Source organism: Aedes albopictus, chromosome 1 (assembly GCF_035046485.1).
Source record: "Aedes albopictus strain Foshan chromosome 1, AalbF5, whole genome shotgun sequence".
NCBI classification, from domain to species: domain Eukaryota; kingdom Metazoa; phylum Arthropoda; class Insecta; order Diptera; family Culicidae; genus Aedes; species Aedes albopictus.
Window position 1 is genome coordinate 22,018,664 of NC_085136.1, and position 14,289 is coordinate 22,032,952.

The window sequence follows — 14,289 nt, forward strand, 5'->3', positions numbered from 1 at the left end:
AGCCCGTTCCGAAAATACCTATATTGCATGGGTTTACAGCATGTTTTGAAATCCGATGGCCGCCATCTTGGATTTCAAAATGGCGGCGGACATCGATTTTCAACATCTACTCTTCGAGCCCGTTCCGAAAATACCCATATTGCATGGGTTTACAGCATTTTTTGAAATCAGATGGCCGCCATCTTGGATTTCAAAATGGCGGCGGACACCGATTTTCGAAATCTACTCTTCGAGCCCGTTCCAAAAATACCCATATTGCATGGGTTTACAGCATTTTTTAAAATCCGATGGCCGCCATCTTGGATTTCAAAATGGCGGCGGACATCGATTTTCGACTTCTACTCTTCGAGCCCGTTCCGAAAATACCCATATTGCATGGGTTTACAGCATTTTTTAAAATCCGATGGCCGCCATCTTGGATTTCAAAATGGCGGCGGACATCGATTTTCGACTTCTACTCTTCGAGCCCGTTCCGAAAATACCTATATTGCATGGGTTTACAGCATGTTTTGAAATCCGATGGCCGCCATCTTGGATTTCAAAATGGCGGCGGACATCGATTTTCGACATCTACTCTTCGAGCCCGTTCCGAAAATACCCATATTGCATGGGTTTACAGCATTTTTTGAAATCAGATGGCCGCCATCTTGGATTTCAAAATGGCGGCGGACACCGATTTTCGAAATCTACTCTTCGAGCCCGTTCCGAAAATACCTATATTGCATGGGTTTACAGCATGTTTTGAAATCCGATGGCCGCCATCTTGGATTTCAAAATGGCGGCGGACATCGATTTTCGACTTCTACTCATCGAGCCCATACCGAAAATACTAATATTGCATGGGTTTCATATGTCTATTCAGAACATAACTTAATATTTTATGACGGCTTATGATGCGTCTTGCTCATTGTCCAACAATTTTCTTTCTATCAGTCTATCAATTGATAGAGATAGAACTTCTATCTCTATCAATTGATAGAAGTTTTACTGATAGTATCTCTATCACTATTTTTACTGATAGAGATACTATCTTTATTTTTTCTATCCCTGATAGAACCCGTTCTATCAGTGATACTATCACTGATAGAAAAGAATTGATAGTATCAGTAGCTCAAATTGATAGTATCAGTGGTCTATCAGATAATTGATAGTATCACCTTCTATCAGATAATTTCGGTGCCTGGTTATATGTCATGTAAACAAACAGATTCATGCTGAATTACATCACATATAATGGAAGTTTACATGATATTTTATGACTTTTACATGATATGTCATGTAAACTTCTGTGATATCCCACGCTCCAATCATGTGCATCATATGTCACAGAATTTTACACTCTTTTTTCGATCTGTGTACTAGAGCTATTCTAGTAGAATCTCTACTTACGATTGACATTTGTATTGCATTTTCCTTGGAATGACATACCACAGACAAACAGACGTAACTCTTAGAGGATATTCATCAAAAACTTTTGCCTTGTGTGTATTTCATGAGCACCTGTTGGTAGAACCGCGCAAGACATTGTCGGCTATGATGGATTTAGATTTGACGTTTGTCTAACACGCACACTACTACACAAAACGCCAGTAATTTTCGTTTGCATCATTCAGCAACATACTCGCAAACGTCAAAGCGATCGAGCTCTAGTGCCTCAGGTTAAAGGATCATGGAAATCAAATGAAATTTGAATTGATCGTTAAATACATGTGCCAAGCCGTTTTGAAGAGTGTTCACTGTTTTTATGTGGAGATACCGCTTGGATAAGAATTAACGGAAACAGCTTAAAACGCGTATATCTTCAACTGAGGTTTATATTTAGCAATGCAGCTTAGACAGGGGCGCAGTCAGGGTTATCTTGATTGCTGTGATTGCTCACTTGATCACACCCCCTCTCAATATGATAATCCGATTTTCATTCTTAGTATCTTGAAGCGGTTGTAATCCAGGGCCTTTGTAAGAATGTCTGCCGGACATGGAGATGTATTCAGATTATCTGCCATGTGAATGCAACTTCTGTTGTCCTCATATATAGTGAAGGGGATTGGAAGGTTCATGCAGATCTTCGAGAGTACCTAGTAGCCATAGGCATTCGGTAACTGCTGCGCTAAGTGCAACGTACTCCGCCTCGCTAGACGAAGTAGCCACCGTGGTCTGCTTCTTGTTGCACCAGGTTCCCGTACATCCAAAAACTTCAAACACATATCCAAGGAATGACTTCGTAGAGTTGCACTTGAACTGCAGCATCAGATTCTTCGTGCCTTGTAGGTAACGGGCTATTTGTTTCAAGGCCTGCCAATGCTTGTTTATTTTTTATTTTTTTTTTATCTGAATTAACGAGATTTTTAGCCCTAGGCTAGTTCATCTCGGGACCCACGCTTTACTTCCCTTCCGAAGGAAGAACTCACATTTTGCGAGTTTGTCGGGAGTGGGATTCGATCCCAGGTCCTCGGCGTGACAGTCAAGTGTTCTAACCATCACACTAGGTCCGCTCCACCGAAATGCTTGTTGGAAGGTTGTTGTTAGAATCGTCCACGATAACCAACAGGATAGCAAATGTTCGGGCGAACGCTCAACGTCACGTACATGAACGAACCAATCAACTCACAGTACGGTTGGTTTACTTCGACACCTTCTCGATTTAGCATCAGGCCTTTTTTCCTCGGGGATCACTCTGGGTTACAGTAGGATATTCTTCGCGGTTGAAGCTGAACTTCATTCCCAAAAAGTGTTGCAACTATCCGCTGTCGGGCATTTTGAACATCTAGGCTAAACGTTTCTTCTGCGTTTCTTCAGCTCCATGATCGACCTCAGAATGCGGTCGGCCACTAGGAGGTTATCTACGAATAAAATCAGGATGAGTTCGTCTCCATCGTCAAGTTTTGTAGTCGTAAGCCAATAATCATGTCGTATTGAAGCCTAAGGAGTGCGCCGTTGAATCGGTCGTTCCATCATCTAGGTGATTGCTTTGGGCCGTACAAAGATTTCCGCAATCGATAGACTTGACCAGATTTAGCAAGTACACCATCGGGAAACTCCATGTAGGTTGTTTTCAAAAGCCAGAGCCGTGAAGTAACACTGTGCGAGCATCCATTCAATGGAAACGGCATCGCCAATGTACTCCAACTGCTGAAACAGTTGTGATAGTAGCCAGCCGAGCTACCGGTGCGTAGGTGTCTTCGTAGTCTTGTCCTTGCTTTGGGAGGTATTCTTTCGCCACAAGCCGCTAGGTTCCTTCAGCCGAAACATCCACTTCGATTTGAACGATTTCGCCTCTCTGGGACAGGTCGTTAGCTGTCAGAAGTCGTTTTTCCTCAGCGACTCCAGTTCACTAACTACAGCGCGCATCCAATCATCTCAGACACCTCAACAAGCAATTTGACGAAATATTTCGGGTTTATCTGAGGATAATGGCACACCAGAAGTTGCTCCGTAACCAACAAAATAATCGAGTAACTTACCCGGTAAAGTACCCTTCGGACTCGTGGTGTTCTGTGTGCGAAGGGAGCACCGATGCTACCGTTTCGTCATCGTCAGTTTCGTCTGGCTGTTAAGGTTGGCCATATTCTTCCATAATCTCAGGTTCTTGATGTTCTTTCGGAAACGATTTCAGAATCCCCCTCTTTTTCGGAATAATATCGGACTACCAAGGGCGCTTGCATTGCTGGATTCAAACAACATTATTCTGGTGGTGTTCTCGGAATAATTTAAGAGGGACTTTTACATCCAAAGCACTCCGGGAATCTCGTTGACATCGTTCTGGAAAATCTTCAAGAATCTCTTAACACTCGTAGAAAGTTCTTGGAGGAATTTTAGAAAGAAATCTTAGGACCAGAAGGAATCCCTCTAGTATTCCGAAGATTTCTTGAGCTCCTGGAAGAATCACAAAGAGAACTTTTGTAGAAATTCTGAATAAACCACGAAGGAATCCTGGACCAGAGATTTCGCCAGAAGTTCCTTGTAAGATTCTCCCAGGAATTGTTCCTGGGGTTGCTTCAGGAGTTCGTTCTGGGATTCCCCCAGGGAGCTCTTTCTACGATTTTTCCAAGGTTTTATTCAGAATTCGTTAAAAAACTCGATCTGGGGTTCTTTCAGAAGCATCTTCTGAGATTCCAAATCTTCAAGAATATCTTCTTCAGAAATCTTCTTCTGAGATTCTTCCTTGGGTTTGTTCAGGATTTCTTCAGAAGATCTTTCTGTGGTTTTGTGCAGTTAAAGCAAACCTTCTTAGATCTCTAAAGGGATTCCGTCTAAGCTTGCCCCAAGAGCTCTATTTGACATTTCTCCTTGGACATTTGCCTTTGACAATTTTTGAAATTACTTCCGCAAGGCCTCTGGGAACTCCGGAAACCTTCCAGGATTTGTTTCCGAGGTTACTGCAGGAATTCCTTCTGAGATTCCTCCACAAGTTTTTTCGGAGATTTCTCTAGAAGTTTCTCTCGGATTAGGATTTTAGGATTACACCTTCTGAGATTTCTTCAGGAACTCTTTCTGGGATTCCTCCAGATGTTCCTTTTAGGGTCCTTAGAAGGTGAACTCATTGAAGAATATTACGAGGAACTCATGATTATTAGGAGTAGGAAATGTACTGATTTTTTACTTTCTTGTGGCATCTCTCCAGGAGCTTCTTCAGGAATTTTACGGGCATTCGTTCTGGGATTTCCCCAGAAATTCTTTTCGCAGTTGCGAGATTTCTCCAAAAGTTCCTGTATTCCTCCTGGAATTCCTTCCAAGATTTCTCCTGAAATTCCTGCTGGTATTACCCCCTCCCGGAGGAATTCCAGAAAGAATTCCCGATAGATTTCCGTAAAAAGATCCAGGAAGATTCCTGGAAAAAGTTCTAGGAGGAATTCCGGAAGGAATTTTTCGAGGAATCACGTAAGAGGTTCTTGGAGGAATTCCTGGAAGAAACCCAGAAGAAATTCTTGGAGGAATCCCAGAGGGAGTTCATAAAGCTATCCCGGTAGCGGTTTCCTGAAAGAATCCCGAAAGAAGTTCCCGGGGGAACCACGGTAGAAGTTCTTGAAAAAATAACGGAAATAGTGCTTATAGGATTCCCGAAATGAGCTCCCAGAGAATTCCTGGAAGGAGCTCTTACAGGAATTCACAAAGGAGTTCCCGTAGGGATCCTGGAAGGTACTCTCGAAGGAATCTCAGAAGGAGTTCTTGAAGCGATTCCCGAAGTAGTTTCTGCGAGAGTTACGGAAGGAGTTCCTGGAGGAATCCCAGAAGAAGTTTTGGAAAGAATACCGGAAGAAGTTCTTGCAGGATCCCCGTAAGGATTTCTAAGATGCATCTCACAATTTCTAAGGAAGTTCCTGAAGAAGTCCTAAAATGAACTCCTGGAGGAATCTTGCATGGATGGTCCTGAAGAAATCTCTTCAAAATTCCCTGCAGGGGTTTTGGAAGGAGTTCCTGAAAGAACTCCGGAATGAAATGCTGAAGCAATCCAGGGAAGCACTTCTGGAGGAATCCCGGAAGAAATATCTGGTGAAATTTCTGAAAGGATCTCAGAAAAAAAAACTCCAGGTGTAATCTCAGATTAAAATCCTTGAGAAATTCTGGAAAGAACTCCGTAGCAGAACACCTGGGGTCTATTAGAAGTAACTTCTGAAGGAACTCCTGGGGTCTATTAGAAGTAACTTCTGAAGGAACTCCAGAAGGAATACTTTGAGAAATCTCGGAAGGAATATGTGAAGGAATCCTGGGACATGTCCCGGAAGGACATGCTGGAGGAATCTCAGATGGAACCTGTTTAGGAATCTCAAGAAATTACTGGAAGAGTCCCAAAGGGAATCATAAATACTACCTCTGAAGAATTCCTATCTTGGATTTATTCCTTAAAAAGATTACTTCAGAAGTTCCTGAATTTCTTCAAAACTCCTTCCGAAATTTCTCTAGAAATTAATTCCAAGTAATTCCTTTCTTCTGTTTCCTAAGATTTCTCCAGGGTTTTCTTCCAAAGCATCTCCGCAAACTTATTCTAGGATTTCTCTAGGATTATCACCTGTGATTCCTCAGGTAGCTCTGTTTGAGATTCTCTTTGGGGTTCCTTCAGAAGTTCACTCCAAGTTCCATTCTGAGATTCCTAAAAGGTTCCTCCAGGAACTGTTTTCAGGATTCTTTCAGATATTCCTTTTGGTACTTCAAGGCTATTTCTTCCAGGATTTCTCACAGAGTTTCGGGAATCCCCCAGGAATTACATCCTAGATTCTCATAATATTTTCTTAAGGAAGTTTTTTTTTACTTCCAGAAGGTATTCCTGGGAATTCCAGCAATTTTACAAGGGATTTCCTCCGGTATTCCTCCAGGAGTTTTCTCGGGGACTGCTTCAGGAATTCCTTCAGAGATTCTGCAGAAACTCCTTCCAAAATTCCGTCAGGGATTTGTTCCATGTAAGACTCTTCCAGGAGTTCCTTCTGCTTTTTTTGAGATCCTTCCGGAATCTTGTCAGCACTTCTTTCAGTGTTCCTCGTTAAACTTCTCCGGGATTCTTCTAAGAGCTCCTTTCGAGAACTACTTCTGGAATTGCTTCAAGAACCTCTCCCGGGATTCCTCCGGGAACTTCGTCTAAGCTTCTGTCAGGAATTGCTTCTGGAATTTCTTCAGGAATTCCTTCGTAGATTCCTTAAGAAACTGTATCAGAGATTCCTCTTGGAATTTCTTCCAGAATTCCATTGGGACTCCTTCCAGGATTCCTCTTGAAACATCTTCCGGGATTATTTCCGAAACTGCTTCCGGGTTTTTTTCAGGAACTCTTTCCAGGATTAATCTAGGAACTCTTCTATGTTTCTCCAAAAGTTGCTGCAATTCCTGTAGATCCTTCAGGAATTCTTTGGAAATTTTTCAGTTGTTTCTAAAGGAAAACCTCCAGGAGTTTATTAGGAAGCATTTTGAGGAATTTCTCCTGAAGTTTCTGTTTATGGTATGCTTCATGAAGTTACTACAGGATATCTTTGGGAAAATACTCCAGCAAGTTCCTTCTGGTTTTCCTTAAACCGTTCCTTCCTGGATTCCATTTTTCTAGAAACAATTATCACGAGAATCTCGGATGGAATTCCAGGAGGATCCCCGGAGCTCCACAAGAAATCATGCAAGAAATTCTTCAAGTCCCAAAAGGAATCTTAGAAGGATTCCAGGAAGTAGTTCCTGGAGTAATCTCAGATGAAACCTTTAACGAATATAAGAAGAAACACCTGGAAGGACCCCAGAGGAAACTTCTCAAAAAAACCCAAAAAAAATATCAGATATAGCTCCCTAAGGAATCACTGAAGGGAATCCCAGAACGATCCTAGAATAAATTTGTGGAGCAACCACGAGAAGAAATCCTAGAAGAATTTCAGGATAAATTGCTAGATAATCCTAGAAGGTGTATCGTGGAGGAATCTCGGAATTAATTCCTAGAGAAATTTCGGAAAGAATTTTAATGAAACCCAGGAACTTCTTAAGTAATCTCAGAGTGTATTCCTTACGAAAAGCAGGATGGAATCTCAGAAAGAATCCCGGAAGTTCTTCCTCTTTAGGATTCTCAGAAAAATCCTATAAGTATCAGAATCTCACCAAAACTCCTTGGGAATCCCAGAAGAAACTCCTGGAGGAGTCCTGAAACAAATTTGTGGAGAAGTCACGAAAGATTTTTTGGAGGAAACCCGGAAAAGAAATTCTGTGGAATCCCAGTCCGAAGTTGACGATATTTTCCGAAAGTCCTAATTGTAAACAACAAGGCCACGAAAAATTTACCTTACCAACCGCGGTTTATAGTGCCCTATTCCCGCTTTTACTAGATCAATTTCAAGTCAATTGAACTTCTGTCAACTGCATAGAAATTTATGAAAAAAAAAAACAGATTAATCGACCTAGTGGTGATAGTGCCTTTCTCGTCGAATATGTACTCATGATCTTTCCGTCGACGTTAGCCAAAAAGTTACTGAATCCTGAGAACACTTTATATAGAATAGCAACAATTCAAACAAATCCATCATCGATTTGGGAAACTCATTGATGGTACATAAGCCAATGTTATGTTCAACAGCAAAACAGTGCTGAAAAATATCAGACCTCTCAGTTGACTGCTTGACCGCCTTAAACCTAGTCGTGCATTGGGGTCATTACGACCCCATTCCATGCACTACGGCAGCATGATGAACGTCAGCTAGTGCATAAAGAAAGTTTACTTTATTCTGAACCCCAGATCAGTTTGTGATCTTCAACAATGTTTTTTTCAGTACACTTTAGGCTGTATTTTATTAATATTGGTAACACGATAAAATTTGACCTCCTTACGAGAAAAAGGCAGAAAATTGAAATTTTCCGTTCAAATTTCAATCGCAGTGAGAAGAGCGTGGGCGCAACCAGCCGCACCCAGATTGTGTGCAGTAATTTTAAAAGCAAAAGGAGATTGAAGATTGAAAAAACTTTATTCGGTGTTGATGCGATCAAATTATATTTTTTTTTCCAAAAAACGTTAATCTATCCTACTTTGAATTTACACCGCAGGATTCTGAAATGGTATTTGATGAGATCGCTTTGATCACGATTTTGTTCTCTTGCATATATGCAGACTTTGACCATTTCATCACTTACAATCTTACCCAACGTTTACAGGCTATCAAAAAAGCCACGATTTGATTTATTGCTTTAACATTTATTTTGTTCACTTTTATAATTCTGCTATTTGATGTGCAGCTTGCATGGGTTTCGTTGAATTTTACTTTTGACCACTTCCGGCGAGACACCTGGAACCGATTCCGGTTGTCTCAAACATGGTCTGAGATTATGTTCTAGTCAACTGTTTATTGGGTTATCTAAAAAGCCAAACATTAATATGATCTAAGGCTATTTTCTTGCTAAACGGTCTGCTATTTTTTTAAAAAGCCGTGTTCTCCCAAATATAGTTTCAGATTTTTTTTGCTGGTTAACCGTTTATCATATTACTGAATAAGTAATTGATATGTCACATGTATTGGTTCTTTTTTACATTTGACCATTTCTAGCGGGACACTCGGAATCGGTTCCGTAGCACACTGATATGACTTGCGTCTATTTTCTTGCATCTGTTCATCATGTTACCTAAAGAGCCCCGTGATTTGAGGAATCGCATGCATGGGTTTGGTTTCACTTCCAGCCCAGAACCTTTTGCTGAACACTACCGGCAGTCTCTTAAATAGTCTGAGCCTATTTGCTTGCTAACGTTTATTAGATTATCAAAAAAGCCGCGCTTTGCTGTGTCACATGAATTGGTTTGGTTCAACTTTACATTTAGCCGCTTTTGGAGAGAAACCCGGAACTAGTTTTGGCACTACTGGCAATCCCTAAGGTGGTCTTAGCCTACTTCCTTGATAACCAGTTCGATGTGTCGCATGCACGGGTTTGGATCACTTTTATATTTGACTTTTTCCAGCGGGACATTCGGAACCGGTCCTGAAACACTACTAATTCAGATATGGTTTGAGGCTATTTTCATGCTAACTGTTCATCAGGTTATCGAAAATGTCGTAGTTTGATGTGCCGCATGCATAGGGTTCGAATACTTTTATAGTTGGTCACTTTTAGCGGGACACCCGGAACCGGTTCCGGAACACTACCGGTTCAGATATGGTCTGAAATTGTTTTCTTGCTTCCTGCTCATAAGGTTATCAAATTTGCTGCAATTTGATGTGTCGCATGCATAGGTTTGGCTCACTTTTATATTTAGCCACTTCCAGCGGGACATCCGGAACCGGTTCCGGAACTCCGCTGGTTCAGATATGGTCAGAAACTATTTTCTTACCACCTTTCATTAGGTTATAAAAAATCCGTGCTTTGATATGTCGCATGCATGGGTTTGATTCACTTTTATATTAGGCCACTTCCGGCGGGACACCCGGAACGGGTTCCGGAACACTACCGGTTCAAATATGATCTGAGACTGTTTTTTTGCTAACTGTTCATCAGGTAATTGAAAATGCCACAGTTTGATGTGCCGCATGTATGTGTTTGTTACATTTTTATGTATGACCCCTTCCAAGGGTACTGATCCGGAACACCTAAATGGCCATAACTCCGGAACGGCTGGTCCGATCCGAACCATTTTCAATAGGAAACAATGGGACCAGATTGCGCGTCGAATGAATTGTCGGTCATTAAAATCGGTTGAGGTTTACTGCCAAAAAGTGATGTGAGTTTTTTTTGTACCCATACACACATACACACACACAGACATCACCTCAATTCGTTGAGCTGAGTTGATTGGTATATGTGACTCGACCCTCCTGGCTTTCTATCAAAAAGTCATTTTTAGAATACACTTAGTGTACGAGAAAAGGCAAAAATATATTTGAATCTTCAGCGGAATCGACGACAAATTCATTATCTTGAGAATTCAACGCATTGTGCGGAAAGCCGAATGAATGTTTTCTGTTTCCAACCGCTGTAAATTAGTATTAGTCATCATTACGAGTTTGTACAGTACACAATCTGCCTATTCTAACAAATATTATCAAAATAAGAGCCACAATCCGAAACCTTCTGTGTAGTATGATAGCTGCGGTGCGAGTTGACGTGCTGTGTTGATGTTATGAATGTGGTTTGTCTGCACCTCTTGCAAAAAAAAGCTTCCACTAACCATGAGATCCTCAAAATGAGACAAGTCAAGAGCAAATGTTTCCGAATCGTTCGATGTCTGTGCCGCCTCTGTCCTGTGAGCAAAACTCTAAAACGGATCTTTCTTTTGCCACTATGCTTCATGACACTAACAAATACTCGTACAAACACCTCTCCTCAAAAATCGAGTAGACCAGTGAAAGCTCTTTGAACTCTTCGAGTCGCTCGCTTACTCCTCCAACCACAACAAGACTAACTGGCGAAAAGCTTCCGCTAACCCATAAAACCACCGCCACAACCTCCGATACCTATGCTTACGAATGTCGAGCTAATGGGGCGCAATTTCTAGACCACGATGACCGTGACCGTGACCATGAATGGGATGCGAGTAACAACGCTTTTCCATCCGGACAGGATCGCTGCTACTACAGCAGTCCGGTGCTGGAACTAGATGACGACTCCCGGTGGCACTATTTCGGTTTAAGTGTCGAGCAACTTCTAGGCAAATGCGACTCGTCTGAAGGTGAAGATCTAGACGGGGCTCTGCGGTACGGACCAAGTGAGTTCAACTCGAGTCTGACATATGAGCAGATGAACGAGGAATCGGAGATCTTCACTCGGGAACAGCTGAGGAAGATGACGTTGGAACAACCGACTAAGCTTCAGACTCAGACATCGAACTCCAGTGGGAAAGATGAGGGAGAAGATGATGAAGAGGAAGATGATGTTGAACATGGCGGCAAAAGTTCGTTGAACTCGAAAGGTGGACTATCCAACCCAAGTAACGGTTGTCCGACCGCAAACTTCTACGCCAGCGATCCGGAAACCGATAACGACTCGGAGGGCGAGCAGAGCAAGCACGAAATCAAATCGGCACCAACACTGATGCACCTCAACTCCACCACAGCCACACAACAGCAAATGCACAGTAACAGCCATCCTAGACTAGACAACACCGATGATACCACTACACACAACTCGTCCAGCGATGAAGGTTCATCACCGACTACTACTGCTTCCGTTCCACAGTTTAGCCGCTCGACCGTTGGAGGTTCCAAGGCGCAACCGACGGCCCACCCGAATGCGTTCGATCCGGACGACCTGGTGTTCGAGTCCCGGTTCGAGAGCGGGAACCTGGGTCGGGCCATCAAGATCACCCCGACGTACTACGAGCTGTACCTCCGGCCGGACATGTACACCAACCGGCACACGCAGTGGTTCTACTTCCGGGTCAAGAACACCAAAGCCAAGATGGTCTATCGGTGAGTAAATCTACTTATTTATGTTTCCATATAAAAATCAAATGATGTTACGATAAACTTTAGCCGAAAGAAAGATATTCACGAAAAATTGACAAATTCGTCCGATAAACTCACAAAATCGCAACCTGGTATGTGGCACAGTTGGTTAAATCGCCAGACCAGCAACACGGAATCTTGAGTTCGAATCTCACCAGAGTATTTTTTTTTTTCGAAAAAGTTGATTTTAGATTGTCAGTTGAACACAAGGTATCTTCGAATGACAAGTTTTTTGTCTACCAAGTATATATTTCAATGATGGATAAATCCTCTAAGAACGCAAATTGAAGATTTAAACAGTTGTTGTCAAAAACTGACTATGACTGATGGAGGCGGACGCTGTTTATTGAAATCGAAAGGCGGCACACGCCCGCCTCCACGCGGGTCAATTCAATCAACAAGTGGTTGCGTTTTTTTTTTTTGCCTCCGACGCTACCGCCGGTTGCTCTCATTAACTCAAAATATTTTCACTCAATCTGTGTTGTGCAGCAGCAACATGGGCCATGGGGAGACCTAGGCAGACTAGGCAGATACACGCGATGCTCGTAATTTCAAGCTACGATACGTCTCCGTTTGTTATAGACAGGGAGCGTGCGCATGGTACTTTGATGGGAGGCGTGCAAAAATCGACTGTTAGAAGGTATCCCGACTAGAAAATTGTAACTAAAATATAACATAATCCCAACAAATCATGATATTTATAACTCATTGTGATATAACCATGTTCAACATCCCTGGTGTTTTCAAAATACTATAAGTCAATTATATCACATTATGTTATGAATGTTGTTTCATAACTTATTGTATTATAATTTAGTTTTGAGTCTTCGACATTTGTAACAAAATTATATCAAAGTATCCAGTAATCCAGAGGCTAAAATTCATATCACATTTTGTTATAATTTTGATACTATTATAACAAAATAAGATATAATCTTGATTAGACCAATGTACTTTTTGTTACTATTTTAGTTATTTTAACGTTGTCCTGCAGTTAGTTTATAACATAATAAGTTAGAAAAAAATATTATAACATCATAACACAATATGATACAAGCTTGTTATAATTTTCTAGTCGGGATATGTAGGTAGACAAGAACAAGACGAAGACGGCGAGGAATGAATCATTTTTGAAAACAGAATATTTTGGATAAACGACTGCTAGTCGGTCGACCGTGTGTTGTGGTTTTTATTTTTAGACTGGCGAAATTATGCGTTTTTGCCGATCGGACAGTTGTTGTCGTTTATTTTATTTAAGGGAGCTAGGGGTAAAAATGAGGAATTACTTAAGAATTACAAATACTCTGTACATTTTCGATGATCAGGAACAGGTAGAGGGAAGTAGAAGAGGTCTTGTAGCTTTCCATCTGGCGTAGCCGAACCAAATGCTTCTATGTAAGCTAATGGCAAGTGGCGAAGAGATTTCGAACTCGTCCTGGAGTTTTTAAGGAACTTTTGACGCTTGACTTTTGCAACTCGTCGCATAAATAACTATTATTTCACTTATAGGTGGATTAATCATCCAATTCTTCATATCAAAAGATGCGCTTTGTCTTATGTAGTAACTTCTTCATAGAAACTTGATCAGAATCGCGCGACAATTTTCTTCGGTTTTTACGGTTAAGTAAACGATCAATACTCTGACGCGTTCAATATAACCGATCGTTGACGTACAATACACAGATCGAAAAAAGGGTGTAAACTTCTATGACTTATAATGCACATCATTGGAGTGAGGGATTTCACGCAAGTTTACATGACATATCGTGTAAAAATGATAAAATATCATGTAAATTTCCATTATATGTCATGTAAACCAGCATGACTCTGAGTTTTTACATGACATATACACAGATCGAAAAAAGAGTGTAAAATTCTGTGACAAATAATGCACAGAAGTTTACAGGACATATCATGTAAAAGTCATAAAACATTATGTAAACTAACATCATATGTCATGTAACTCAGTATGACTCTGAGTATTTACATGACATATAACACAAATTTACATGATATGTCATGTAAACTATCATAACACTAAGTTTACATGACTAAAATTAAGTTTACGTGACGTGTAAATATCATTATTTTTTATCTGTGTAGCACAAATTTACATGATATATCATTTAAACAATCATAATAGTAAGTTTACATGACTAAAATGAAGTTTACATGACGTGTAAATCTCATTATTTTTATCTGTGTATGTGCATTACGCTTACTATTGTGTGCTCAAGTAACACACTTCTCACAGAGGAGCCACGGCGGCGCAGGTTTTTGTCTAATCTAATCTAATCTAATCTCACACTAACGCAGCCATTACTTGAATGCATCCTGGAAAATGAAGACTTTTCAAGTCTATCATTTTTCTTGTCTAACGGCCAGGCCAACTGCGCAGCATGTACCGCAG

General features: G+C 41.1%; 2 protein-coding genes across 7 annotated transcripts in view; one reads left to right on the forward strand and one right to left on the reverse strand.

Moving 5' to 3' along the window:
- LOC109433644 (glutamine-dependent NAD(+) synthetase) overlaps nucleotides 1–14,289 on the reverse strand; it is a 297,418-nt gene that overhangs the window by 240,735 nt on the left and 42,394 nt on the right. The gene's annotated exons all lie outside the window — the stretch shown is intronic.
- LOC109433641 (cytosolic carboxypeptidase 2) overlaps nucleotides 1–14,289 on the forward strand; it is a 225,163-nt gene that overhangs the window by 167,827 nt on the left and 43,047 nt on the right. For 2 of the 5 annotated variants that reach the window (XM_062844184.1, XM_062844183.1), the window contains exon 4: nucleotides 10,996–11,843. In XM_062844184.1, coding sequence (XP_062700168.1) covers nucleotides 10,996–11,843 — 848 coding nt within the window. Of the gene's footprint in view, nucleotides 1–10,930; nucleotides 11,844–14,289 lie in introns of all 5 variants that reach the window. The other 3 variants (XM_062844186.1, XM_062844185.1, XM_062844187.1) reach the window with 2 other exon arrangements.